Below are 27151 nucleotides of genomic sequence, written 5' to 3'. Positions count from 1 at the left end.
AGTTCCCACACTGCAAGAAGTGAAGCTACAGGGAACCAGGCAGAGGGCCTTCTTGGTAGTGGCACCCACCCTGTGGAATGCCCTCTCATCAGGTGTCAAGGAGATGAGTAATTATATAACATTTAGGAAACATCTGAAGGCAGCCCTGAATAGGGAAGCTTTTAAAGGTTTAAGGTTTAATATGTTTTTATATATTATGATGGAAGCCACACTGGGGCTGGGGTAGCCCAGTCAGATGGGTGGGGTGCAAATAAATAAAGAAATTATTATTATTATTATTATTATTATTATTAGCAGCAAAACTGCAGTTCCTCATATTTGCCTGATGTACTGAAGAAAGTTGAGTTGGGTTTTTATCACCTTATTTGCTTAATTGTTTGACAAAGGCAGCGGTAGTTGGGGTCTCTAAAGACTCTAGATCTGCACTGGGGAATTTTAACGCATAACACACAGTGACCTGTACACAAACGCACCCCTATCCCATGTATGTGTCTGCCCTATTAAGTCAAGTTCTCTGTACAATTGACAAAAAAGAGGGAAAGCCACCCCATTTAGAAAACCACGAGCTTTTTGCCCAGAGAAACCATAAACGCAGGTTAAATTCAAGGGGACACCACTGGCGATGTCGTGAGGAAGGACTTACCTATGGATCATGTTGTGAGAATGCAAGTATGCTAAACCTTGGAGAGCACCGTGGGTAATTGCAGCAATTTCCAGCTCTTGCAATGGCTTTTTATGGACTTGAGGAAAGAGAAACTCAGTTAGCAAAACAGGAAGGGACAGGCTGAATATGCATGCTGTTGACTTGACCAGGCCCGTAAGGTAGACGACAACACAGAGAGGGCCAGGTGGATTTGGGAACCAGACAGTCTGCAGTGTGCCCTGAGATGAACTCAAGAGCCGGCACAAGTTACTTTACCGCCTGCGTTTCCCCAAATATCAGTTTAACAATCAGCATCCAATCTGTCAAACACATCACAAGCCTCCACAAACGAACAAATGAGCAAAAAGGTTGTAAAAGGTTAACCTCTCCCCAGCCACTATCAGGGGTTCTCACATAGCAGCACAACGAAAGCTCACCTTGCTTCATCAGGCTACTACAAGGAAGCATCCAGCATTTTAAGAAGGTAGACAATTAGGCTAGTGTGGTGGGCCTTGCCCCCTTACAAAATTGTCTTGTGGGTTTACATCCCTTTGCTGAGCAACACCAGGCAGGGGCCACCCAATCAGGACCAAAGACTCTACATAATCAAATAGGGGGAAGTTGCCTGATTGAGGAAGGGACTGGTGAAAGGGAAACAGCAGAAAAAGACCATCCAGTTTTGAAAAATTGGCTCCACAAAATATACCTATGGGGCATTTCCTCCCTTTTCCTCCCTTTCACACAGCATGGGATCACCTGGCAATCAAAGGGACTGAGAGGAACATACCTTCTAATAAATCTGATGCTGATCCTAAACAGTATTCCATAACAAGCTGTATAGGGCAGAAGGGGGGGAAAGTGTTAGCAAGCGCTTCAGATGGCAAGGGTGGCACCCCCAACACCCTAAAACAGGGTCTCATGACAACCTGCTCCTCAGACAGAACCGCACCACCCCCACATTCCTCAGCAGGCAGTCCATAAGCTTTATTTGGACCAACCCTCTCCAGTCTTTCCCCACGGCTTCTGTACTGGGTAGCCATACAGAGGTAGCCTGTCTCTGCCAGCAAGTTTCCCTCAAGGTGTCCCAAAGAAATGTGTCAGCAGGGCCCCGACTGTCGACCTCCAATGACTGGGAGGAGCTCTTGCCCACCTGTCCATTTGACTGAGGAACAACATTGCCAAAGTTTTAAAGTATCTCACAAAAGGCACGTTTATCCTGATCTTCAGGAACATGACCCCTCTCTCCTTATGTTGATTGCTATTTATTTCATTTGTGCTTCACAAGTGCCTCCTATGAGGCATCCTGAACTCATTTCCAGGATTTATATGGACAGTTACATGCATAGAAAACCAACTGCATATATGAATTTTTTTTTAAAAAAAACATCCAGATTTAAACATATGAACAGTTTAAAAGAACAACAGCACATAGATAAAACCCACTCCATCCCCAAGACAGACACCAATGGGATAAATATTTCAGAAGCTTGTCAAAAGGGGATGTGTCTTTTGCAGAGAAGGTGCCTGTGGGATCCGCATCAGAAGAGCATTCGAAAGGGCAGGTGCCACCTCAATGAAGGCCCAGTTTCAAGACTGCGCAGAATGGAGCTCCTGATAGGATGAGACCTGCGGGATGCCCACTCCTGCCGGGTGCACTGAACTGTTGGGTGTGTAAGGGAGGTATCCTGGCTCCAAGCTGATATTTTTATTTATTAAATTCATATCTCACTCACAGGAGGAAACTACAGGAGGAGGATAGTGCTCTTATGCTTGGGGTCCTGCTTGCATTTGGTTGCCCTTGTGAGAAGGATGCTGGATCTGATGGGCCATTGGCCTGCTCCAGCCAGGCTATTCTTACCTTTTGTGCCAAAGGAGCCCAGGGCTCCACTAACCCTAGGAAGCAGGCTTATGCCACACCAAAGGTCCTTCCCAGCCTTCTGCACAGCGCCTTTGTCCAGTGGAGATTCTGGGGACTGAAACTGGGGTTTTCAACATGCAAAGCTTCTGCTCTGCTGTCTGAGCTGTGCCTACCCTCCCTAATCCAAGTGTTCTATAGTGGGACTTCCTCTCCTAGGGACATTAAAGACACAGGGATGCCAGCAACTGACTTTTGTTCTCAAAAGAAGAGGCTCATAATTTGGGTTTTGCACAAGTTGCCCCCTTTCCGTTGAAGCTGAGAGAACACATTTTTGTATTTCTTTAGGATTTAAAATTCCAGAGGAATCAATAAATCTCCTATCAGCAGGCAGGGCATTATAACTAGAAATTCAGGCCAAATGGGAGAGAGAAAACTTCAAAGGCTTTTGGCTTAAGAGGGCAAGAAACCAGCTGAAAGTTTGGTCTCTTACTTGTGTCACGTGGGATTTAGCCAATCATCCAGAAGGCTCACTCACCGGCAGCCAGCTCCAGCAGATGTTTATGTAGAATCAAGACCCACTGATTTTTTTTGGGGGGGGGGGTTACTTCCAAATAAGTAAGCAACTGGACTGCAACTTTGTGAGAGCCTTGTTGGAGGAAGACTGAAAAGCTGCTTCCACATTTGCTTAAATTTGAACAAGGGCTAAAGGGGCACTTTGGACTGGAGGTTTCTAGGCACACCCACCCTGGTATGTTAGGACCCCAGAGCCTTAAAGTGAAGCTAGGTGATGGTTTTATGGGGCATTGTGTAGAGCACGGGTGGGGAAATATATACAGCCTCCCAGAGACTGCTGGAATCCCATCAGCCCTGACCACTGTCCATTCTGGCTTCTGGGAGTTGGGAGTCCCGAGACATCTGAAGGGCCACAAGCTTTGGGAAGCCGATAAAAAGACCACAAAGGCCTTCCATATATTCTCAATAAAGAGTGGCCAAGAACTGGCTGAAAGCTAACGAAATATTTCATGAGCGATCTATACAATAGAGCAAATGTCTTATGCCGCTTCAGTTAGAGCAAACTCTTCTCATGAATACCATAAATCTCATCAAAGCTTTGATGCTGCGTTTTGTTTTCAAGAGAGATGCCTGGTATGATAGGAATCTTGCTGGAGCTTTGAGTCTCAAGCAAGAGTAGAAGCAGGGAATGAGTCTGATGATAAAACCATGCAAGGGGGTAAAATAAAAGGTAAACAGCTATCTCTAACATACAGGGTCAAAATTTTCACAAGCCAAGGGCACTGGATGACAAGAGTATTGCCTCAATAATCCAGTCAATGCCTGCTGGACAAAGAAGTTTACAGAAGCTCAAAAGATCATATATATATGGCCTTAATGCCATATATACCCAGCAAGTCACTTCGTTCTGCAGGAGAGTTCTGCCTTAACTCCCCAAAATATCATAAGTTGGCTCTACAGTAACTCAGAGAAGGGCTTTTAGTGCGGCAGCCCCAAGTTCTGTAGAATGGCATGCCTGTAGAGAAATGACTAGCATCCACTATCTGAACAATTGAAGATGTTTTTGTTTAAACAAGCTGTCCCAGCTGAATAAATCAGTCCCTTTCTTGGATGCTCATTTTGTATTGTTTTTAAAATGTACCTGTGGTTGTCTTTTTGTACTGTTTTTAAGACTCACAGCTGTTTTTATGGTGTGTCTGTAAATCACCTTCAGATAAATGTAAATGGCAATTCATACATTCATTCAATAGAATTGTAAAAAACTTTCAGGAGGTAACAACTGGGAAAAGGCAAGTGCTGGCGAAGTGTGTTGATTCAATACCTTCAGCCAGCAGACACACATTTCCTTTTTACACTGCTCAACACACACACACACACACACACACACACACACACAGCTCCACAAAGGGAAAGGAAAGATGCGCTTACCCATGCTGTATGCTCCCGCAAATAGCAGCCTTTGTATTCTATACTGTTTGGATGTTTAATTCTTTGTAGGAACTTGACTTCTTTAATGATATCCTGCCATTTCTACAAAAGGGAGAAAAGGAGAAGGTCAAGCTTTACAGATGAGAGAAAATGTTTTTTGGGAATCGGAGACAGAGGGCAGGTATGATCTGACCAGGACAAATACATAAGCAGAGGACCAAGAAGATCAGAAGCAACAAGGCAGAGGAACGGCCACATTCCTCTTCAGCCACCAGCTGCCCTTCTCCATTCAAGAACAAGATTCACTTAAGGCTTTATGTTCCCCCTTTCAGCTGACCTTTATAAACTTAAGTTAAAACTTATTTATCCATATTTCAACCCATATTTCAACCTGCCTTTCCTACTGACCCCCACTACTGAACCACAGGGTAGGAACTTCTTTTTTTTAGCCCAAGGGCTGCATTCCCTTATGGGTAACTTTATGGGGGGGGGGACCATCTGCCAGTGGTGGGCAGGGCCATAGGCAAACCAGGACGGAGCAACGGATGCAACCCTTTCCTTTGTAGAGCAGCCCACAATTCAGTCGGGCAAATGTCAGAGGTCGCTTCGCCCACACGTCTTTCTATCCTCCATCCAGGCATGCAAGAGGCATCAGCACAATTCAAAGACTCGCCCCAGCCGGGCGAACGCCGCTGAGGGCACAGAGCAATGCCAGTGAGGGGTGTATCCTAGGGAGACTCCCAATAGAGAGGCCTGGCATTTGCCACCCACCCCCAGGCCTGAGGTCCCCAACCACTGTGTTCCATCTTTCTTTGCACAAGCAGCCCCTAATGCAGCTGCTGACGGAGGACAGAAACAATGATTTGCCATAAGCGTTACTCTGCTGCACCAAGAGCTCTTGCCTAAGCAGGAGTGTTGTGCCACAGATGGAATTCGAAGGAATTCAGTCCTCTGATCAGCCACGTTGGCCCATGGGGAAAAATTGACACAGAGGGAGCTACTAAACCAAGTGCATCAATTTTGTTGTATTAAACTAAATTGTTTTAAGTAGATTTTGACTAAATGTGCAATCAATTGCTTCTCTTTTGAATTTTACAGTGTTATTATCTTCCTTAAAGGGTTGTGCAACCTGCTATTCTGAATAATTCCTTTTACAGGGTAGGGGGCACTGGGGATGAGTTTATGGAGCCAAGGGTGTGGTGGCCCAAAAAAAGTTTAGGAACCACTGCTTTAGCTGATCCTGAACTGAGCTGGTGTGTGATGACCTCCAACTCTTATGACTGCAAGAACGGAGCAGAAGGTAGCGCATGTCACCCTTCAGTGTTGCTGGCATGATGATTAAATGTAACTGCAACTTAAGCTGCCTTCTCTTTCGGCAAGAGAGGAGCAATCTAGAAAGAGTTTTTAAACTGTGTTTTTCAAAACAGACACACACACCCGCCCACTGGAGACAATCCAGCCTTATTTCTGAAGCGGGCGCCATGTGCTTCATTCATGTGAACAGAGTATTTATAGCCCAATAGTAATTAAATCAGCAGGATGAGAAACAGGTATAAATTAGACTTTCACCATTGCATGGTTAAACAAGATGCACAAGGCTTCGGGAACAGAATAAAAATGGAGTGCGGGAGGCTGGTGTGGGGAAAACAGAGAAAGGACTCCTAGTTCTGCAGTACCTCAAGACACAGGTAGGAGAAGGGCCACTAAAAGGCATTTTTACATGGCAGGCAGGCATCCTACTCTACATTCACCCTGAAGCGTTCAGCACCAGGGCAAGTTCAGAGCAGGATGTGGTTGTTTTGTTTTGGTTTTTGTGTAAAAAATATAAGTCCTCACAGCCCAGATAGAGTGCTGTTGTGTGAACTCCCTGCTGGTAGCTGACACTTCATGTCACACACCTCTGCTTTTCTCCTTTCCCCTCTTGCAGTGATCACTAAGCCTCAGAAGCTGTACTTAACAGCCGAATGGGCTTTTAATGTGCCAGGCTTCAGGCACAAGGCCAGCAAGAAGCAGCAACTAGGCTGTTCTGCCCTGGCCTTCTGCCCTCACCAAGCCTCAGAGCCTGCTGGCACCTGGGCACTTCACCTGCCGTTCTGAAAACATGTTCAGTTATTCCATAGTGAAAATAAAATGTTTTAACAATAACTGATCTTTGGTGCACAGGATGTGCCCCCATTCTACTGACAGTCCTGAATAAACAGCTCTGTTCTGTTAAGGCAGAAGTAGCAAACCTCAGGCCCTGCACCTCACCAGCCCTGTTTTGCACCCTCCTTGAGTGTTGTTGTCAGGGTGGACTGTGTCCTTAAACACTGATAATGCATCTTGCTTGTCTGGACAGAGGACGGAGGGTGTGTATGTGTAGAAAGCAGCCTACGGTTCAAAAGTAGAAGTTTAGATTTGCAGCTCCACCCACCACCACCATGTCCCCCCCCCCCCCATGAAGATTTCCATAAAGGGAATGCAGCCCTTAGGCTGAAAAGCAGGCAAGGGAAGCTTCAGTTCATACAAAATCCAGACAGGGCTGCAGTTCTTGAAACACAGCTTAACATTAAAATCTCCACACGTCCTTTCAAACATGAAACTAAAGGGTCTTCAGCCAAGGATCTAGAACTCAAGCGGATCTAGGGTTGCCAGGAGAGTGGGTGACATTCCTAACCTCCAAGGCTTGCTCTTGCTGGTAGCGCTCAAAGCCGACCTTAATCTGCCTGGCCTGCAATTTTCCCACGCTCACACCGTTTCCCCACTGCATCTTTCTGAAGTTCCTTGGGATGGATTTGTTCAAAGCAAAGAGCCAGGAAGGGAGAGAGGAGCTTCTGCTTGATCTGCCTTTGATTAAATTCTGCAGGCAAGCAAGCTCTGCTGTCTGAGCTGGTGCCTCTGCTGCATTCATGTCTACCATTCCTAGCAAGTTTTCTTTAGTTAGCTAGCCAGGCGATGGGGCTTTGGGTGTTTTGTTTTGTTTTTAAGCAGAATTTTAGAATGGAATGTCGAAGGCCAAAGAGGAAAGCCAACGTGCGCTTAAGTCAGAATACCACAGCACTAGGTTCGTTTCAGCTTTTGCTACTGATGTTATAACAACATGCATTTTGCACAAAGAGGGCCTTTTTAGGTTGTAGGACAGCTGATCAGTCCCCGGCTAATTCAACACAGAGAAGCAACAAGACTCAAGAAATCCCAGGAGCATCTCTTGTGGCACTTCTTTCCAACTTCATCACTAAGGGTGCAATCTGGAAGGATGTGGTCCTGCCTACAAATAAAGCTTCCCTGAATGGCATTCAACTGATCCCCAAGAATCCCAGCTCCTGCCTGGGTTTTTGAAAGCACACTTCTACTCTTCATGATTGCAGATATAAAGTTTAAAGACAGGGGGAAATGACCTCTTAAAGGCTCAGGGAGGAGGGCAGGAAAATGTTTCTTGTGTTCAGGGAAAGAACAATCTTTTCCACACTTCATCTCTCTGGCTCCCTCCTCAAAATTCCAAACACCGCAGGTCCCTCACCTGCTGCCTACCTGGATCCCTGAAGCCCTATTCCCCTCCTCTTCTAGCACAGACTGAATTTTCCCATTATGACAGAGTCCCTAGAGACACTGAATACTCAAAGATACTGGTTACTACAGCTCTTTATATTTGTTTTGTATATTCATTCTGCATGCAGTTCAACTAGTGAAGTGTTGAAGGGAACATTCTGGAGAAAGAACCCTGAGGAGTTCCTGTAACCCCAATGGTTGCAGAGCTTAAATCAGCCTCCCCTCCCACAAAATCTTGGTGCTGGACTACAACTCCCCTCACCCCTGACGATTAGCCATGTTACTGTTGCTAATGGGAGTTGTAGTCCAAAACCTGTGAAGGGCACCAGGTTGGCAGAGACTGGCTTGAATGAACTCACGTCAGCAGATGCAGCACAACCATTCACGTACCTCGTTGGATTGCTTCCCACTGTAAGACATTTTCTTGATGGCCACCACTTCATTGGTGCGCACATCATGTGCCTGCAATGTACAAAACAAACAAACCAATAACCACAATGCTGTCGCAGCGTTTATTCTGCTAGCAGAAGATCCCACCAAATTGAAATCCAACATATCAGGACTCAAACCCACAGTAGGTCTTGAAGCTGGAACATGGGGATGTTGGGGAATAGACTGCAGTCAGCACCCAGCACTGGTCAGAGGAAGGGAGCTTCCCAGTGAAAAAAGTCTCTGAGCTGTGCACTAGAGCAAGCAAGACCTCTTGAATCCTGCAGAGTCTGCTGGGTCAGACTCACTTCCCAGCCTAAGCAGCAAGCTCTTTGCTGTTGCTGCTGCCTGTGCTGGGGATAGACTCCCTTTGCCTCTGCGAGGTTCCAGTTCTGACAGCTGGCCATTTGGGAACCCCCTCTTGACCACAGGTGCCAATCAAGCAGCCCCAGCATGGCTCTGGACTTCTGCAGATGTGTCACACAATTAAAGCCTCCATAGGCAAAGCACACAACTACCGTCTCTGGCAATGACACCCCCTGAACAAGGTGAGGAAGTGGGCTTGGCCTGGCAAGTAACCAGAAAGGACCAAAATGCAAAATGTCATTTACTGCAGGGTAGACACAAGAATCTGCATTACTGGCAGACTCCACGCAGTCTGAGTACTAACATGACGTAATGGCTGGGCAATACCCTGTTTATGAGCCGGGGGTGGGGAACCACTTTTGATTTGGTGGGAGAACAGGGCTCAGTTAGAAGGAGCAAGGGAAGGTGCTAGAAAAGACTGTTCAACATTTTTGTCTAATTTGCTTATTCAAAATAAATATGATTAACAGAAGCCACAAAAAGAGAAGAAAGCTTGAGGGTGTCCGAGGCCAGAATGGATCCTGTATCCCTAATATTTTATGCCTGTATCTATAATTTTATTAGGGATTTAATCCTTCTTGGGAGGAAACTGACCATTCTGAGGCTTCTCTCAAATTCCAAAAGCTGGGTGACAAAAGGGACAAGGGGCTAAGAATTGAGGAGAAGGACTCAGAAGTCCATCCTTTTGTGTGTGCATGTTTGCATTCTCAACCTGCAAGGCCTCGAGAACAGCCAGAGTTAAAATTCCAGGTCGCTTGGTCCAGAGCGTGCCCGGCCTCCCTCAGGAACACACGCTGCAGTGCTCTAGCAAGTACAAGGAGCTTGCAGGGGGGTGGGGTGACAATTCCCAGCTGTGTTCCACAATGCCACACTGACAATAGATGCCAGTACGCAGCCTTGCAAAGCATCTCCACTTCCACACAACACACTTTTGTTAGGTCCGCTATTGTTCCAGGGAGGCCCTCCTCGTCCCCGACAAGGACACTGGAGTTGAGTACTAATAGCCTCAATGACAAACCTCTAATTCAAGACGAACCGGAAACAAAGCAAAGCCCTCACTATCCCTGCTCCTGTGACATGGGTCACAAGGAAGACACACACACCTCCCGATTGCACTTGTCAAGGCCTCCATGGCTTGAGCCAGCTGTGTGCGTGCACCCACTCTTTCGGACAGGCAAAGCTATAGTGCCCCCACCCTCAGAGCACCTTAGTAAACATGGGATCAGTCTACATGGCCTTTTTTTTCTATTCCAGCCCTTAAATAAAATGCAGACCCTCTGAGGGGAGATCTACTCAACAACTAAAGTGGGAGAGAAAAAGAGGGGGGCAAATGAATCAAGAGCTGTGCAAAAGAAGCAGGTGCAGGAGCAGAATAACTCAGCATCTGAATAACTCAGCATTAATGAAGATACGGCCAATAGCAGAGTAAGAAGTCAATGGGCCCTTAGTGTGCATAAAAACTTAATGAGAGCCCTGCTGGATCAGGCCAGTGGCCCATCTAGTCCAGCATCCTGTTCTCATACTGGCCAATCAAATGCCTGTGGGACCTGAGCACACAAGAGAGAGTGCTCTCCGCTCCTGCAGTTTCCAGCAACAGGCATTCAGAAGGATTATTGCTTCTGACTGTAGAGGCAAAGCACAACCATCATTAATGTTCATTAGTGGTGCCATGTGAGGCAAGTGACACCTTGCAATTGCCAATAGGTAGCTGTGAGTTTATTCTTTTCCATGTGCCCCACAGCACCTCCATGCCCAACCCCAGCCCTCTTACAAAATAAACAGCTCCAAAGCTTCCATGGCCGATCTCTCGGAGATCCGTGAAGAGCTTCTCTGGATCTTCTTTGAAGAAGAGCTCTGCAATCTCGGGGTCCTTCAGGCTGCCCGCTCGGCTGGTGGATGGCATTCTGCTGAGCAGTTAGCCAACTGACTATCTGGGTTTAAAGTGCCACCTCGACCCTGGGCTCATCTGTATGAATGGAGCCTTTTCAGCATGGATCACTGCAAGGATACAGGGAGAGAAAAGGCAGCATGTTACAGGAAGGGAAATCAAAATACAGGTAACACCAAATCCTCGGCCAACCGCTGCAGCATTGCAAAGGTTCTCTTTGCACAAGGCGTCCACTACAGTCCACGTTGCAAGGTGCTTTCAGGGGAAGGAGATCCTGAATGCCACCAGATTGTGTCTATGCAGGAATCCAAAGCAGACACTCCTATACATTTACTAAATTTATATCCCACCCTTCCTCCAGGCACCAACACTGCATCATTGTCCTGTAGGCTATTCAGAGACTGGGCTCAGAGCTCCCACAATGCACAGCAAACAAACTGGGGTCTTCCTCTTTAAGGGTCACACATGGAAGTCCAAGGTGCATTTGCTAGCATCTCTATGAAGGATCTGCAGCAGCAGGGCTGGAAAGCCGGAGGGAGAATTGGTGAGTTGTTGTCAGTCAAAGCAGACAATCCTGGGCTAGGGATCAATGGTCTGACTCTGCCCAAGTGGTGTGCATCCACTTTTCAATGCATGCTGCTTCTCCCAAATTAGAACAGCACTTGCATAAATCAGGCATGCCTAGATCTACCTAGATGGATTACACAATTAAAACTCATAGGCAACCAGATCTTCAACACTGTAACTGTATTCCCAGTACCACATCAGATCAGCAAACCCTGTTTCTATAGCAATGGAGACAGAAATGTAGAAACTGTGCAGTCAAATCTGACAGATCTTTAAGACCTTCGTCTCTACCCACCCATTCATATGCATATTCACATTCTTGCTAGCCAAACATAAAAAAAATAATGTCAGAACCCATTTCAAGAGGAATTAACCCCATGATTTCATATAAAATTTGGGAGGGGAGATTCCAAACAGAAAACAACTGCTAATTCTCCAAGGGCAGCAACCGAACTGACTTTACAGCAATTTCCAAACCCAGCCAATATTGTAAGTGTCTAGAAACCACCACACCACACTTTTAGTCTACCCCAACCTAAAGCCTTCTCCCTGGCTTTTGAAGTTATTGGGCCGGGGTGGAGAAATTCAGGTCCCTGAGGGCCAAATCCAGCCCTCCATACCTCTCCCCCCCCCCCACCCTCAGGACTCTACCCAAGCCCTGATTCACACCCTACTTGAGTGTTTCTTGCTGGAGAAGTGTTACTGAACTCTGATAGCACCCTCTTGCTTGCCTGGATGTAGGACAGAGATGGACATGCAATTTGTTTGTGTGTGTAGAAACTAGCCTGCTGTTCAAGGCTGAAAATTTATACCTGTTGCTCCAGCCACTCTTGCATTTGGCCCAGCCCACCATTGGCATGCAGTCCTGGGAAGGCTCCCCAGGAGGGACTGCGGCCCTCAGACTGAAAAGGGGCCCCACCTCTGAACAGGGCCTTTAAGGGAAGGTAGTGACTGATTGAGCTGGGTACAAGCTCCCCCCTCTGGTGTTCCCCTTTCAAGCTCAGTTTTGCACACAATCCGGATCAGGTCCCCAGAGCAGGTGGGGTGAGGGCTACTGGAACTGTGCCTCCCCTTCCACCCGTGGCCAAATAACAAGGCTGATTGTGGAAAGGAACACACTGCACATAGCCAAAAGCATTAGGTGCAAGCTAGCCAGGCCCCATGGAAAGCATGCTATCTGCCGCATTCCTCACATAGGAGGGAAAAGTCCAACAATGCTACAACTTAATCCTCACTCTGAAGAAGGAATTTAAGATTATAGAACACTTTTTTGCATTTACAGTCCATTTCTAAAACAAACAATAAACAGAAGCATCAAGCAGAAGAAAGGGTGGGGTGAGGCGCTGATAAGTGACAGCACACTCCGTATTACTGGGAGAAATTCTTCCTGGCTCAAAAAGAAATGAGGTCATATTCCATCTTTAAGCAGCACTGGGTCCTTACAAAAAAGACATTGTTCAGGATGCAAATGCTGCAATCCCACAAATGCCCTTCTGCTGCCCCCCACCCTGCTCATATCTGTTTGTGTTAACCAGAGAGAAGAGGGCTTCACACACCTGCCTCTGGGCAAGGCTATGTACTCCCTGGGTAAACAGATCTACGTTCAAGAGGTAGCATCCATGGCCTGCTCCCATCCACAACCACCACCGCGATGTGGATGAGCTCTGAGTCACCAAGAGACAGGGCAGCAACAAGCTTCCAATGCTAGCCAACCCTGTTCAAGCAGAGTCCTCCCAAGACACAGCCCATTCACTTACGGAGGAAACAAGCACTTTGTGGCCTTACAAAATGTCCCCAAAAATGGATGCACGTTTGACTCAGCTGCAGGAGGGTAACCTAAGGTTACCAGACGTCTCCGTTTCCTGGGGACAGTACCCGGATTTACAAATCAGTCCCCATACAAAATCTGATGAAGTTGAAAAGTGTCCCCGGATTCAATAAAAAAAATCTGGTAAACTTAGGGTAACCTACTATTCTGGTCACTCAGTTTATGACTGATCCAATGCCTTTGTGTAAAGCTTAAAAGCAGATCCACCAACTCTCCAGCTCTCATTTGAAATTCCCAGTTCCAAAGGGAAATTTTCCAGGCAGCTGACATCACCAAAGCCAATTTCACAATAAAAACAGGGGGGAATGTTCAGAAAGGAAACAACAAAACAATGGAAGAAACACGCAGCAAATTAAACTGACAAATACAACAAAACGTATTTGCTAAGTAGCAGGTAAAAAGTTGTTTGTTTTTTTTTAAAAGGTCCTGGAACTGAATGGAGCTCAATAAATTTTCCAGCAAAAGGATTTCCACATCCTGAGTAACATCAGCCACACCCTTAAAGGCAGTGGAGGCTGGTCCATTAGGATGACAAGGACCCCCCCCCACCTGCCCTCTTTCTCAGAGGGTCCAGAGGGTCCCCACCAGCTGCCTCCTCAGCCTCAATGTTGCCCTTATGCATGTCAGTGCGGGGGGGGGGGGGGGAGAGAAAGCTGGAGGGGGGGAAGAGGACTCTGCTCGTCATTGGCTTTGGCAACATCTCCTATTGGTCTCCCTGCCCAACCATACCAGCCACTGCGGCCCATTGGTGCCTCAGCAGTTGGCAGAATGTGCAAAAGGGCCTCAACGGGTTATCAAAATTGACAGGTAGTTTCAAATAGAAGTCATGGTCCTTGACATATCATGTCCCTAGCAGGGGCAGAGAAGTCAGTTTCCTTTGTTGCCATGGCTGCCTAATGTGAGTTTTAGCTAGGGGTCAGCAAACTTTTTCAGCAGGGGGCTGGTCCGCTGTCCCTCAGACCTTGTGGGGGACCGGACTATTGGGGGGGGGTGAACGAATTCTGATGTCCCACAAATAACCCAGAGGTGCATTTTAAATAAAAGGACACATTCTACTCATGTAAAAACACGCTGACTCCCGGACCGTCCGCAGGCCGGATTTAGAAGGTGACTGGGCCAGATCCAGCCCCCAAGCCTTAGTTTGCCTATCCATGTTTTAGCTCATCTTGGGTCAAGGTCACCACAAGGTTTTCTTCTGTGATTCCAGACACCTTCATCTGAATCTCTGCCATCGGCTGCCCAGAAACCAGGTGGATGCAGATCTGACTTTAACCAGGGGCGTCAAGGATCATATCCCCAATCCCAACCCGCTAAAAACCCTGTACTTAATGCTTCGTAATTTAATTATTACCTTTCACTCCATTTACCATGAAATAGCAAGCACCTGTTTCATATTGGACCAAGAAATATTTTTGAGGGCAGGTGAGTGGGTGGGTTCACAGAATAAAGCCATATTAAACTTTGAATGATAAAGAAAGAGGGAGTAGTTGTTATGAGTCTGTGGCTTTAGCCATTATGTTATTTTATGACCAATTGTTTTTTTAAATTAATGTGCAAGCTCTTTTTCTAGCTGCTGTTAGAAATATCCCTGCCCACTCCTGAAGGGTTGCTCAAGAGTTTGGCCCAGCAAGGCCATCCCCTTTCTTGTCCTCCCCATGGCACCACTGCCTTTAATAGGGTGTACCAGGAGAATGCTAAACAATGAAGCTTTTGCAGTAAATTGCAGGAGAATTCAGGGATCCCATGAAAAACGACTTGAATGAACTGGATCCCCTTGTGCACAGCAAGAAAAAAATATTTCCTTTGGGTTGGGGAGGGTGTCATGTTGCGGATCCCCAAACATTAAATTGATATTCTGTACAAACATTTTAAGACTGGTTGTCATTTTGAGTACCACATGTTTTCACAGTTGGTTCTGTTGTACGCTAGTTTCATTTCTTTGACAGTTAAATCTAATAACTCCAAAATCTCCTGGCCTCGTTGAGGCATCAGTGCAGCTTACCAGTTTTGATTTTTATTTAACTTATTAAGAAAGCTCTTGCTGTCTGGTCTACTTTCTGCTAAAGGAAGCTGGTATAAGTCATAAAATTACGTTATTAAAAAGTAATATACAGCTTGGATGATATAACTGACTATGGTCATATAATTCTTTTCAAAATGGGACTCTTTTAGTCCACATGCTCTGGAGCTACTCTAAGATGTCAATGCCCTTACTACATCTCCAACACTTATTATGAGGATGAAGCCCCAGTTTAAGATGCTTGGAGACCAGTGGGTCCTGAGCATCATTTTCTGTTGAATTAGCCTACCCGCCCTCCCTCCCTTTGATAAAAAGGGAAAGATTGGAGGGATGAGGGCTTGGGGGGGGGGCCTTTCCGGGGGGGCAGATGGAGGGGAGAAGATTTAGCTGGCTACCTTATGCTAAAATGGAAGGTTGGATACTGTGTGAGAAGGGTGCAAAGGATGTTTGTCAGTAAGCAGTGCAAGCAAATGCATGTCTACTCACAAGCAAGCCCTACTGAATTTAATGGGGCTTGCTCCCAGGAAAGTAGAAGTTTAGTTGAACTTAGTAGGGCTTATGCACACACAGATTCCACTTAGACCTCCGAGTGGGGAAGCACATGCAACCTGACTAGTAAATCACTTAAACTACTCTTAAATTAGTTGAAAATATTTTAAATAAATTATATGGAAGTTTATTTAATATTTTTAATAAATCTACTACTTATTTACATTTTAAAGTCCTCAACCGCCATGGGAAGGCCCGGCGCGGCCCTCCACCACCGCAGGAAGCTCTCCACTGCCCCAGGGAAGTGCAGTGCAGCCTCAGCCTAACAGAAAGGTGCGATGGGGCCCTCCACCTCTGTGGGGATGCCCAGGGAGGCCCTCTACAGCTGCAGGAAGGCCCATCAAGGCCCTCTGCTGCTGTGGGGATGCCCACAAAGCCCTCCGCCCCCATGGGGAAGCGCAGCAGGGCCCTCCACCACTCTGGATTGGCCCAGAAAGGCCCTCCATCAACATGGATAGGCGTGGTAAGGCTCTCCGCTGCTGTGGATAGGTGCAGTTATCTAAAACTTCTGGAGGGTCACAGCTTGGGAAAGGCTGTACTATATGCTCACTATCAAATCCAGAAACGGTTGTAATAATCGGCAGAGCAATATTTCAGGTTTGTCCTAAAGCAGGAATGGGGGACCTGTGGCCCTCCAGATGGTGCTAGAATGCAGCTCCCATCATCCCTCTCCAATGGTCATGCAGGCTGCTGGGAGATGGAGGCCAACAACCTCTGGGAAATGCCAGGTTAGCCACCTCGGTCTGAAGTCTAACCCTAACCCAATTGGGCACCTCAGGTGACGCTGCACCAGTTGGTATTGTTTGCTTATTTATCAGATGCCCATAATCTCTCAGTGCTGCACAATAACACAATTTAAAAACACAAATCCCACACAATGTAATCAGACACAATGCAGCACTTAAATCCAATCAAAAGAGGCAGCCGGACTCAAAATGGAGAGTAAGCATAATGCTGGCTCCGTCATTTAACCTAATCCCACAGAAAGCTCAAACAGACTACTCTCAGGATTTGGCAAAACACACACACACACACACACACACACACACACAGCACACCCTAATTGGAGAGATTGCATCAAGGAATCCTATGTGCCCTTCCTGTAGCTTCTCAGAGAAGTTATTCCAAAGTAAAATAAATATTCTGAAGGAGAAAACCAAAGCTATTGTAAAGAGAGTCTGACGTCTCTCAATGGTCTCCCTTGCTTGCTTTGCCTAGACTTAAACCAAGGGTGAGGAGCCTTTTTCTGCTGAGGGTCACCTTCTCTTCAGAGGATCACATGCCTACACACTCTCAAACACCCCAATAACCATTATCAGAGTTCAAGGACACATTCCAGAAACACTCAAGGAGGGTAAAGGTCCGGCTGTTGAAGGGTGTGGACTGAGGAGTTCCAAAGAACCACACAGAGAGCCCCAGAGAGCCACATTCAGCCCCTGGGCTAGAGGTTTCCCACCCCTTGACAGACCCAGAGCAGGGAAGAAATCAGGAAAAAATCTTTCAAATTCAGGAGAGACAATATGTTCAGTTTTTCCATGAGTTCAAGGCAAAAATTATTTACCAATCTCACTTGCCACTGTTACAGAGGAGTGGGCTTGGACTGACACCTGAAAGAATCTGGAGACTGGGAAAAAGAACTGAGGATCAGAGAAAAGAACTGAATAGATTGAGGTTTCCACAACGGACTCCTAAATGAAGTTGTCATCTTTTAATGTCTCAAAGTGCTCTGCCCAGGAAGCTGGCCCTTACAGAAGGGACTGCGGCCTGTGCTAGGAGAGGAGAAGCCTTGGGGGCCTTATAGGCTTGCATAACACAAACTTTTACCCACCTTGATAAAGATGCTGTCTCAACCTTTTTGCCTGCGTTTATTGTGTTCTGACAGGTTACAAATAATGACACATCTGTCCTAAAAGGACCCAGCCTGGAGCTGAAAGTCCCAACTGTCCAAACATCTCATCTGCTCTCCCTTCTTCAGAATGAGGAGAGTGACCATGAAACATGGAAATCCAGGTTTGGCCAATGGACAATCTTAAAGCCCCCACCCCTCCCCAAATTCCAATACTCTACCTGTTACAGTGAAAGTGAAAAAGGCAAGAGAGAATTGTCTAAGCAAATTGGCTCAAAAGCTGGATTAGTTACAGTGTGAAGGGCCACATTTAAATACCAGAAGGAAATACGTGGCCTAGGGTGGGGAGGAGCATCACATCTCTCCTAAGCTCAACGCACATGGATGCATGCGTGAGTGTGGTCACCCTGGTGCAGCAGAGTATTGGGTTTAAAACAACTCAGGCTATCTCACTGAAGAACAAACCAATTCAGATTGTGCCACTGGGAGGACAAGTTGGATCTGCAACAAAACACTGCAGTGTGTCAAGAGCAGCAAGGACAGTTCCTGCCCCCCTCAACCCCCACCTCTCCTCCAGGGTACTTCTCTTAAGCTGTCAGGGACTTGAGCAGGCTAATTCCCTTAACTTCCCTGCCCCCATCTCTAACCTCCCGCAAGTTGCCACCTCACCATCCAGAGAAGCCTATTCCATATTTTGAGGTTTGGGGGAAGCACAGAAAGAGAGGCCTGCTGAACAATTTCTTGATATGTCTGCTGTGTCTGAAGACAAAGAGCCCATTATTAGAGTGCCAAAGTAACAGACCAAAGGTCAAAGATGTGCTTGTTGAGTGCCTTGTTATTTCCTGGCTTCATGGAGGAGCCTCAGATTGGCATCCATAATCAATATATCCTGCTGCTCTGTCACTGAGGTCCCCCACTTTTGGCTAAAGATTTGCCCACCCACTAGGTCAAGGAAGCAGCAAGATGAGACAAATCTTGCAGGAAACCTTTGGCTCTGCAGGTGTTACTGAATTACAACTCCCATCATCCCTGCCCACTGTTTTCTGCTATCAAACAACAGAAGGAAGGAAGCCCATGGCAGGACCCTGATATTTGAAACAATGGATCCCTAAAGGAGGGTGACTATTTTGATCTTGATTGACCTCTTGTGTTGAATTCTGTTGATCAAGGTCATCAGTCTAAATTCCCTGTTTGGAGGCAGAATTATCTGGTGCACCATTGAGTACAGAATCACCCCCAGGTGTTGTATTAATTGGAATGGTTGGGAAAGAGGGGCGGGGGAGTGCTCCATTTGACCAGGAAGATAGCTTCTAGTGCTGGACTTGAAGCTGGGAGTGGCGTTCAATTTCCCTCTGAGCTATGAAACTCATTGGGTCACCTTCAGCCAGTCACCATCTCTCAGTCTAATCTACCTCACAGGGTTGTTTTTAACATAAAATGGGAAGAGGAAGAATCTTGTATGCCACCTTGAGCTCCTTGGAGGAAAGAAGGGATACAGATGATGATGATGATGATGATAATAATAATAATAATAATAATAATAATAATAATAATAATAATGAGGCAATTTACTTATGGACATGCTAGGTATGGCACTTTCACACCAAGCAATCTCAAGTGGCAGGTGGTAAAGACAGGAAGCAAAGATCATCTGTAGGGCACTTGATCTGCATGCAGATTGTGCCATGTTCCATCTCTAGGTAGGGTTTGGGAAGAGCCCTGTCTGATTTTCTCCATCAGTCAACATTTGGAAGTCACCATGGGTGAAGTGGAGAGCTCTACAAGGTAAAACCTGATAGCGAGAATGCACTGAGACAAAGAAACCTCGGATGCAATATTCTCATGGGCACAGGGAAATAAGCATCTCTTCATGCAATGAAAACCACCCAATGGTACCATTGTGGAGGAGAGCAGACCTCTATGTCACAGGAAGATTCCTGCACATTCTCCTTGAGGACTAATGCTGTACACCACAACTCTCTCATCTAGTGGGACTGTCTATACAATGCACGCCTAGGATAATCCTAAAATGTTCCGGAAGGGTAAGAAAGTTGATTTTCCTATGCGATTTTTATTATTATATGGCAATCTGTTAATAACGAATTGTATCCAGCTAAATTCTACTTAGAGAAAATCCCATGAAATTAAGGGGGCTATGGTTGAAATTACTCTACATGACTTGCACAGGCCTACTAATTTCAACAGGTCTACTCTGAATATGAGTATTGATAAAATCCAGTATGTTTAGGGTTAAGACTATACAATTCTATGTCAAGATTCCTGCATTGCAGGGTGTTGTAGTAGATGACCCTCTGGGTTCCTTCCAGTTGGATTCTACCTCAATAAATCTGTGGACTCCTTAAATGCAATTCAAATTGTGCATTATTGTCTTTAGAGTCAATCCACTTATAAAAATCAGAAAGATATCCTACCTCCAGAGTAGAAACACGCCTATATAATTGTTGTCACCATGTAACAATATTGCCAAGAATTAGTGTGTCAAATGAATAAATCTTCTCTTCAAATTCACTCATACATAAAAATAAGCCACTTCCAGGCCCATGAAAGATCCCCACTGCAACACACTTAATTTACCGATATAACTTCCCCTTAAACGAGACCTAATTGCTGTTAGGAGAAGAATACATGTTGGGGGGTGTCTAATTTGCATTACATTTGTTGAAAGCCTACATTGGTGGGACACTGGTGTGTAAGAAGGAAAAGCCAATGTACATGGTGACTAAACATTCTGCATCTGAAGGGGGTACAAGGAAGACCCCAAGCTATTGCATACAAACTTTTCTTTCGCGATGCACAGTTGTCTGCTTTCTTATTTCTTCACTTCCAATATTACAAAACAAAAGTCCTCACCACAATGGCCATTTCTGGAGACAGAACTCCACTACGTGTTTTATTAGGAGATGCAGTTTCTCACCAGCCAACTGCTGTGTTCTTTTACTTTGAAGCTAAGCTACTTGTGTGTCCCTTAGGGATGTTTAAGGTTTATTTCATGGTTTGTAGTACATGAGGGTTCCTTAAGGATCTGGTGAAGATGAGCATACGTTCTGAGGTCTTTTGATAAAGGGCAGTATATAAATTGAATAAATAATAATAATATTCACTGAGAAGAAACACTGGAACTTATCAGGAATTACACACATATAACATTGGCACCTTATAGTCTCTAGAATAATTCTTGCAGGGGAAGATACCACACACTTCCTGCTGAGACATTTGACAGACGCAGACAGGATCAAGTGTGATGTTCCTAGCGGCTAATTCCAGGCCCTGTATGTTAACAGGCTGCCTTCTATAAGCCTGAGAGGCATATAATCCACCACTGGAATGGCACCTGAGGCAATCTGGAGAAAATACAATTAAAAGTTTAGCACATGTGTCAATGCTATCACAATAAAGGGAGTGTTTGCACATAACTGCAATCTCCTCTTGTATGCATGGACTCCTATCACATGACTAGTTTACTTTTACACCTAGTTTCTCGATGGCAGGAGCAAGAACTTCTGAAAATAAAATATCCAGTAAGCCTTAAAGAAATAAAAGAGAAAACATATTACAACATTAAAATCTCATGTGAAGTTGCTGAATAATAGAGCATAAATTATTTGAAGATTTTCGTACTGGTGAAGTTTCTAACTTTGTTTAAACCTTCTTTGGGGTTATTGGAGGGTCATTCAGACCCTTACATTTCCCTTCTCACAACTTTCTAGTCAGAAGCACTGCTAGCTGGGTTTTTGAAACAATTTCACAGGGGACAAAACTGAGGACATCATGTTAAATGAAACTTCAATGCTTTTTTTTTTTTTAAATGCTTGTCCAAAGTTGAGGACAGGATTTTGCAGCATCAAAGCCAGATGCAGAGCAACCACTGTTCCAGTTGTCAAATTATTTTTCTTCTGCAGTATCTAATGTAGAAGCAGAAATGAATTTCCTCCTCTAATAATTCCCCCACAAACACACACCTAACCCCTCATCCCCGCAATCGCTCAAAAGGGCCTGGGAGGAAAGGGATTTTCTGTTATGTTGCATGAAGTTACTTACAATTCCAGAGAGTGCATGAGACAGAGATTAAAATATCCTCTAAACACACCATTAAATTCTTCCTGAATGGCTTTCAGCTGACAGTGAGAATTATTATCTCTTTTATGAATAGGGAGGCAAACTGAGAGTTTCACCAAGTTTTTTCCTTTCACTGTTACCTATTAATGATGCCTGAAAGCAGAATTAAATTGAAAATATGCTTGAAATATAGAACTGGCACGCCATAGCCTCTATCCATGTCAAATGACGAAGTGAGGCTATGAATCAGCAAATTAAGGTTTGAGTGTAAAAGCCACAATGAACTTTGCTGGCTCCTGCTCATTTCAGTGGGGCTCAGGGAGGACTTCCCTGTGTGAATTTGCACTGCAACAAACAACAACTTCTTCAGTTCTTTGACTCTGAAGACAGTCCACATTGAGGGTGCAAATCAAGGGCATTTGGAAGAGAGAAATCCATCTACAAGGCGCAGAATTAAAAGTTGTCCCTATTACTCAGTCACAAAGCAGTGAGCGTTTCACACCTCTCTGAAGACATTTATGTATCCTCCATTTTATTTCATGGGCCAGCAGTCACCTCATAGCACCATCCTGCAATACTGTGTTTTATTGGAAGCTAGTTCCTCTGCATTCAAAAAGCACTTACTACCTATGAAGTTCACTGACAACTGCAAGCGCAGTATTAAGTGTTGCAATTTGTGCCAAAAAGATCTATGCAGCTTTTCACCTCTATTAGACTTCTGCTATTCCACACTCATGGAATTCAGTATCACAGGTGGTGTTTGGATTTCAGGGAAAAAAGAAAAATACAATCCATCCTCACAGCAATGCCCATGCAAAACTCGCGTGCTTTTCAACAGAGCTGGACTCGATCCCCCAGGTTTCTCTCTCACAGATACACAGACACATGACTGAAGTGTTTAGGAAGTGTCTGTAAAAGGCAGCAGTGTTCAGAAGGTAGAAGCTTTGTGACTTGTAAGCTTGACTGGCAAATAGCCCCTCCCTTGAGCTTACCTCACACTAACACAACACTGCACATTAGTCTTCGAAAGCTACTGGCCTGCAAAAAAAAAAGTTATTAGCCATGCTGGGGGCTGGCAGAAAAGGGACAGGGAATTTTACTGCATTTCTATGCTGAGTGTCTAGGAAGGGGCTCATCTCTTCTGGCAGGAGGGGGAGGACACTTTCTTCCACCACATCTTTCAGCAGCTAAAAAGGAGCAAATCTATGGAAGGCGTCCTGTGAGCAGCTGTATGAGACGGAGTCATCAGCTACCTCCCCCTGAGGTCATGCCACTTAAACTTGAGAACTTTAAAGGGCAGTAAATGTGAACTTCACTGGAGCAATTGGTGAAGCATTAGAAGTGGTGTCATCTTAAACCTGAGGCACCGAAATAGCAATGAACAAGTAAGGGCTCTTTGCAGGGCCTCTAATGCTAAGGATGGCCATTCATCGTGCCTGTCTCATTCAGGATGACACACAAGAGGTGCTGGTTCCTCTGGGTATCCAGGGCCTGTTCAGCAGAGCAACAAAGTAAGAGGCAGCTCCTGTGGAAAAGGCTGCAGAGCACACGGAAAAGATTTCTGCATCCACACAAACATCTACTAAACCTATCAGAAGAAAATAACTGATGTGTCAGGCAGCTAGCTCTGTTTAACAAACACCTTTGCAAAGTCTCCTCTAGAAAACCTCTTTTTAAAAACTGCTTCAAGGAGGTTATTGTAATTTTTTAAATTTATATGCCGCCCTATAACTGCAGGTCTCAGAGCGACTGACTGGATAAAGATATAAAACCACAAAATACATAATCAAAAATAAAAACAAAACAACCCAATAACCCCCCCAACACATTTTGAAAGGGCATACGATGTCAATCAACCAAAGGCCTGGTTAAAGAGGAACACTGGCGCCTAAAGGTGTATAATGAAGGTGCCAGGCGAAGCTCCCTGGAAGAGCATCCCACAGTCAGGGAGCCACTGCAGAGAAGGCCCGTTCTCATGTTGCCACCCTCCGGACCTCTTGAGGAGGAGGCACATGAAGGAGGGCCTCAGAAGATGCTATCAGGGTCTGAGTGGGTTCATATCAAAAGAGGCGGTCCTTGAGGTATTGTGGTCCTGAGCACTTTGAATTAGTCCTGGAAACTACCGGTAATTGGTAGTCAGTAAAGTCAGATGAGATCGGTGTAATATACTCAAACCGTCTTGTTCCGGTGAGCAACCTAGCCGCTGAATTCTGCTCCAGCTGAAGTTTCCAAACCGTCTTCAGAAGCAGCCCTACATATAATGCACTGCAGTAATCTAACCTTGAGGTTACCAGTGCATGGTTTCCTTGTGCATCATAATGATCAAATGTGAGAGGAGACAAGGGGCAACGATGGATTTGCACTTTTAACTTTGAGGGGTGGGGGGAGATGGGAGACCCAATCCAAGCAACAACCACCATACACTGAGGAGTCAGGATGCAGAGACAAATTGTGTCCTATGTATCTGAAGTGCAGCCTGTTTTTGGCATATCAGCTTCAAGTCACTTGAGTGGCAGAGCACAACTGCAGTCATGTTTACTCAAAAGTAAACGCTATTGATTCTCCTCCTTTGCTGCCTGTTTGTTCCTGACCTGCTCTCTTGGGCTGACTCCCCTGGTTCTTGATGCTGACTTGCTGCTCCAGTCCTTCCTGTCAGCCCTGAATATCCTGCTTGCATCTGACCATGCTCCAGTACCTATCCTGCTGGATGGGCTCCAACTAAGGCTTCCTAGTGCAAATCTAACCATGGCAGGCCTGCCTACCCCTTGGTATCTGGAAGTTGAAATCTATGGAATGCTGTCAGGGTATGGCACTGAACAAGACGGCCCAGTTCACACAGCCCTCAAAGGCTGGGGTGACCAGAGACCAGCCAATCTAATAAAACACCTACAACATCTATCACCTACAACATGTGAATGACACACACAACAGATTTAGCGGGGGGGGGGGACGGGGACAGCTTCATGTGCAAGCACCTCTCAGATCAGCTAAAACTAAAGTGTACCAGAAAACAAACTATTATCGATTTGGAACAAAGTGGAACACTGCTTGAGCACCAATGTAATGGGATAATTAAAACGAACAACCTTGGGAAGGTAACACCAAAAGCTGCTTGAATTCTGACATCTCAGAGTTAGCAGAAATCAAGGGTGAGGAAATTCATTCTGCACCTCAAATCTTTCATAGTAGCATAGTCTTAAACTGAGTCAGACCACTGCTCCATCTAGCTCAGCGTTGTCCACACTGACTGGCAGTGCGTCTCCAGGGTAACTAGCAAGAGCCTCTCCCAACCCTACCTAAAGATACCAGGAATTGAACCTGGGGGCTTTTGCATGCAAAGCAAATATCCCAAAGCCTATTTGATTTGCCACGCTAAGTCACATACAAGATATAAATCCCTCAAACAGGAGAGAAAAGATGAACTAATGAGATTTTCATTCATGGCAGTGTTCAAAAGGTAATTCATGGCGAATTCCCTTGAGAAAACAGATCAAGCCAGTCAAAAGAAGCAGAAAGGAAAAACAACTAGAACTTGAAGATCAAGCACATTTAAAAATCAAGTGAGATAGTAAAATCAGTATTTTTGACAATTGGTGGTGGGGAAGCTCAAGAAAGAAAAGTTATAAACATGTCCATGTTTTGTTTTAGCATCTAGGATGTGGAAAGATGTTTAGAAACTGGCTGGTTTACACAAAAAACCTGAATTTTTAAAAAGCAGAATTGTGTGACCAGAAATGCTAAATTCTGCCAAACATACTTAGCAAACCAAGGAAATCATGCTGTTACTTTTCATAATTCTGGATGCGGAGTTTGCCTTACGTTGCCATGGCATTTTCTTTGCTTCCTAATCCCAGATTCTAAGCCTCTGTGGACTGAACGAGCCAAACTACTACAGTTTTACATGTTTCTGAAATGTACCACTCTATTCAGACTACGACTCCCAGGAAAAAGCAACTGGTCCTGCTTCACCAGGCCAGTATGACTCCAACATTTATCCCTCCAACCCTCACATGATTGAATAGAACAACTTGTTAACCAACATGTGGGGAGAAGATGAGTAAAAACAAACACACACAGCCATTGTTCTTCCAGCCTAGTGGAAGGCATGCATCCCTAGCAAGGTCCAGGAGTCAACTTCCTCCTCTCTCCCTGCATTTCAATAAATTTCAAGAGGCCAAAAACACCATCTATCAGACAGATATTTCAACTAATGCTATTTGGCTAAATTTCAAAGAAACAGATTTTTCTTATAGACAATGTATCAGCTGCAGGTTCACACAAAACTACTTCTGTGCACTCCAATAGAGGCTTTGGGCTTATTTTTCTTGAACGCTCACACAGCAAGTTCTTTGTGACCTAATGTTAAATTGGAGCAGAGGGTTAACACCTCAGTCCAAACTAACTGGGAAGGATCACAAAGGAAGGAGGTTTTAAGGTACAGTGGTACCTCGGGTTAAGTACTTAATTTGTTCCGTAGGTCTGTTCTTAACCTGAAACTGTTCTTAACCTAAAGCACCACTTTAGCTAATGGGGCCTCCTGCTGCTGCCACGCCGCCGGAGCACAATTTCTGTTCTCATCCTGAAGCAAAGTTCTTAACCCGAGGTACTATTTCTGGGTTAGCGGAGTCTGTAACCTGAAGCGTCTGTAACCCGAGATACCACTGTACTTCTCACTTCCAAGCACTCCAATCCCTGTTTTGCAAATACAGTGGTACCTTGGTTTTCAAACGTCTTCATTGACAAACATTTCAGTTTCTGAACGCCGTAAACCCGGAAGTAAATGCTTCGGTTTTCGAACACACCTTGGAAGTTGAACATGCTATGCAGATTCTGTATTGAGTTTTCCGTATTGAGTTTTCGGTTTTCAGATGTTTTGGAACTCGAACAGTCTTCCGGAATGGATTACGTTTGAAAACCAAGGTACCACTGTATGCTTCTCTTCTCAGTCAAGAGGCACAAACTGAAAAAATGGGTGGAGTCAACTGCAAGTATAGGGAATGTTTTTACTCCCTACCCATCTCCACCTTCACCTTCACCCAAGATCCCTTTACAATGGATCATGGGGACAGACAAAAGTGGTTTGCCCTACTTATTTCCAAGAGTCAGTAGAACATAGGAAGAAAACAAAAATGTTTTATTGGGTGTAAAGATTAAAAATTAGCCACCTTCGAAGTGTTTTGTTAAATCAAGACTTCAGTATTTATCTGTGCTCATTAGAACTAAACAACTATTATGCAAGTTGATTACTCAGCACCACAAGTAGCTTAGCATCTCATCTGAGCCCAAAAGAGTAAGGCAAGTGAGAAGTGGATGGAGAACAGTTCTGACTACAGAAATGCTACCATTTCTCTGCAAAAGTACCTAAATTTGATTTTTCAACTAAGTCTAAATGAGTGGTAGCTTGTGCTTATTGGGACTGATAAGACAATGACAGGCAGAGTCAACTAATTCTAACTTTCTCTCCACCCTCCTCCCTGCTGAATTCTAATAGGATGACAAAGTGGAGGAAGCTCACAGCCAGTGTCATCAGTAAGAAGGGAAGCAGGTGAGGGCAGGCTGGGTGAGGTTGGTGGATAAGAGCCCAATTTGCCCTGATAGACCAGCCTCTACT

At 45.2% G+C, this 27151-nt stretch overlaps 1 protein-coding gene across 1 annotated transcript in view; it reads right to left on the bottom strand.

Annotated features, from left to right (window-relative positions):
- TAOK1 (TAO kinase 1) overlaps positions 1–27151 on the bottom strand; it is a 58385-nt gene that overhangs the window by 22037 nt on the left and 9197 nt on the right. Inside the window, exons 2-6 of the mRNA XM_079955496.1 lie at positions 10537–10763; positions 8361–8432; positions 4443–4544; positions 1431–1476; positions 644–740 (exon numbers count right to left, since the gene is read on the bottom strand). Coding sequence (XP_079811622.1) covers positions 644–740; positions 1431–1476; positions 4443–4544; positions 8361–8432; positions 10537–10668 — 449 coding nt within the window. The 5' untranslated portion in view covers positions 10669–10763. The remainder of the gene's footprint in view (positions 1–643; positions 741–1430; positions 1477–4442; positions 4545–8360; positions 8433–10536; positions 10764–27151) is intronic.

The sequence above is a fragment of the Podarcis cretensis genome (genome assembly GCF_951804945.1).
Source record: "Podarcis cretensis genome assembly, chromosome: 15".
Classification (NCBI taxonomy): domain Eukaryota; kingdom Metazoa; phylum Chordata; class Lepidosauria; order Squamata; family Lacertidae; genus Podarcis; species Podarcis cretensis.
The sequence above is the reverse complement of the archived record's forward strand: the minus strand, read 5'-3'. Positions and strand labels throughout refer to the sequence as shown.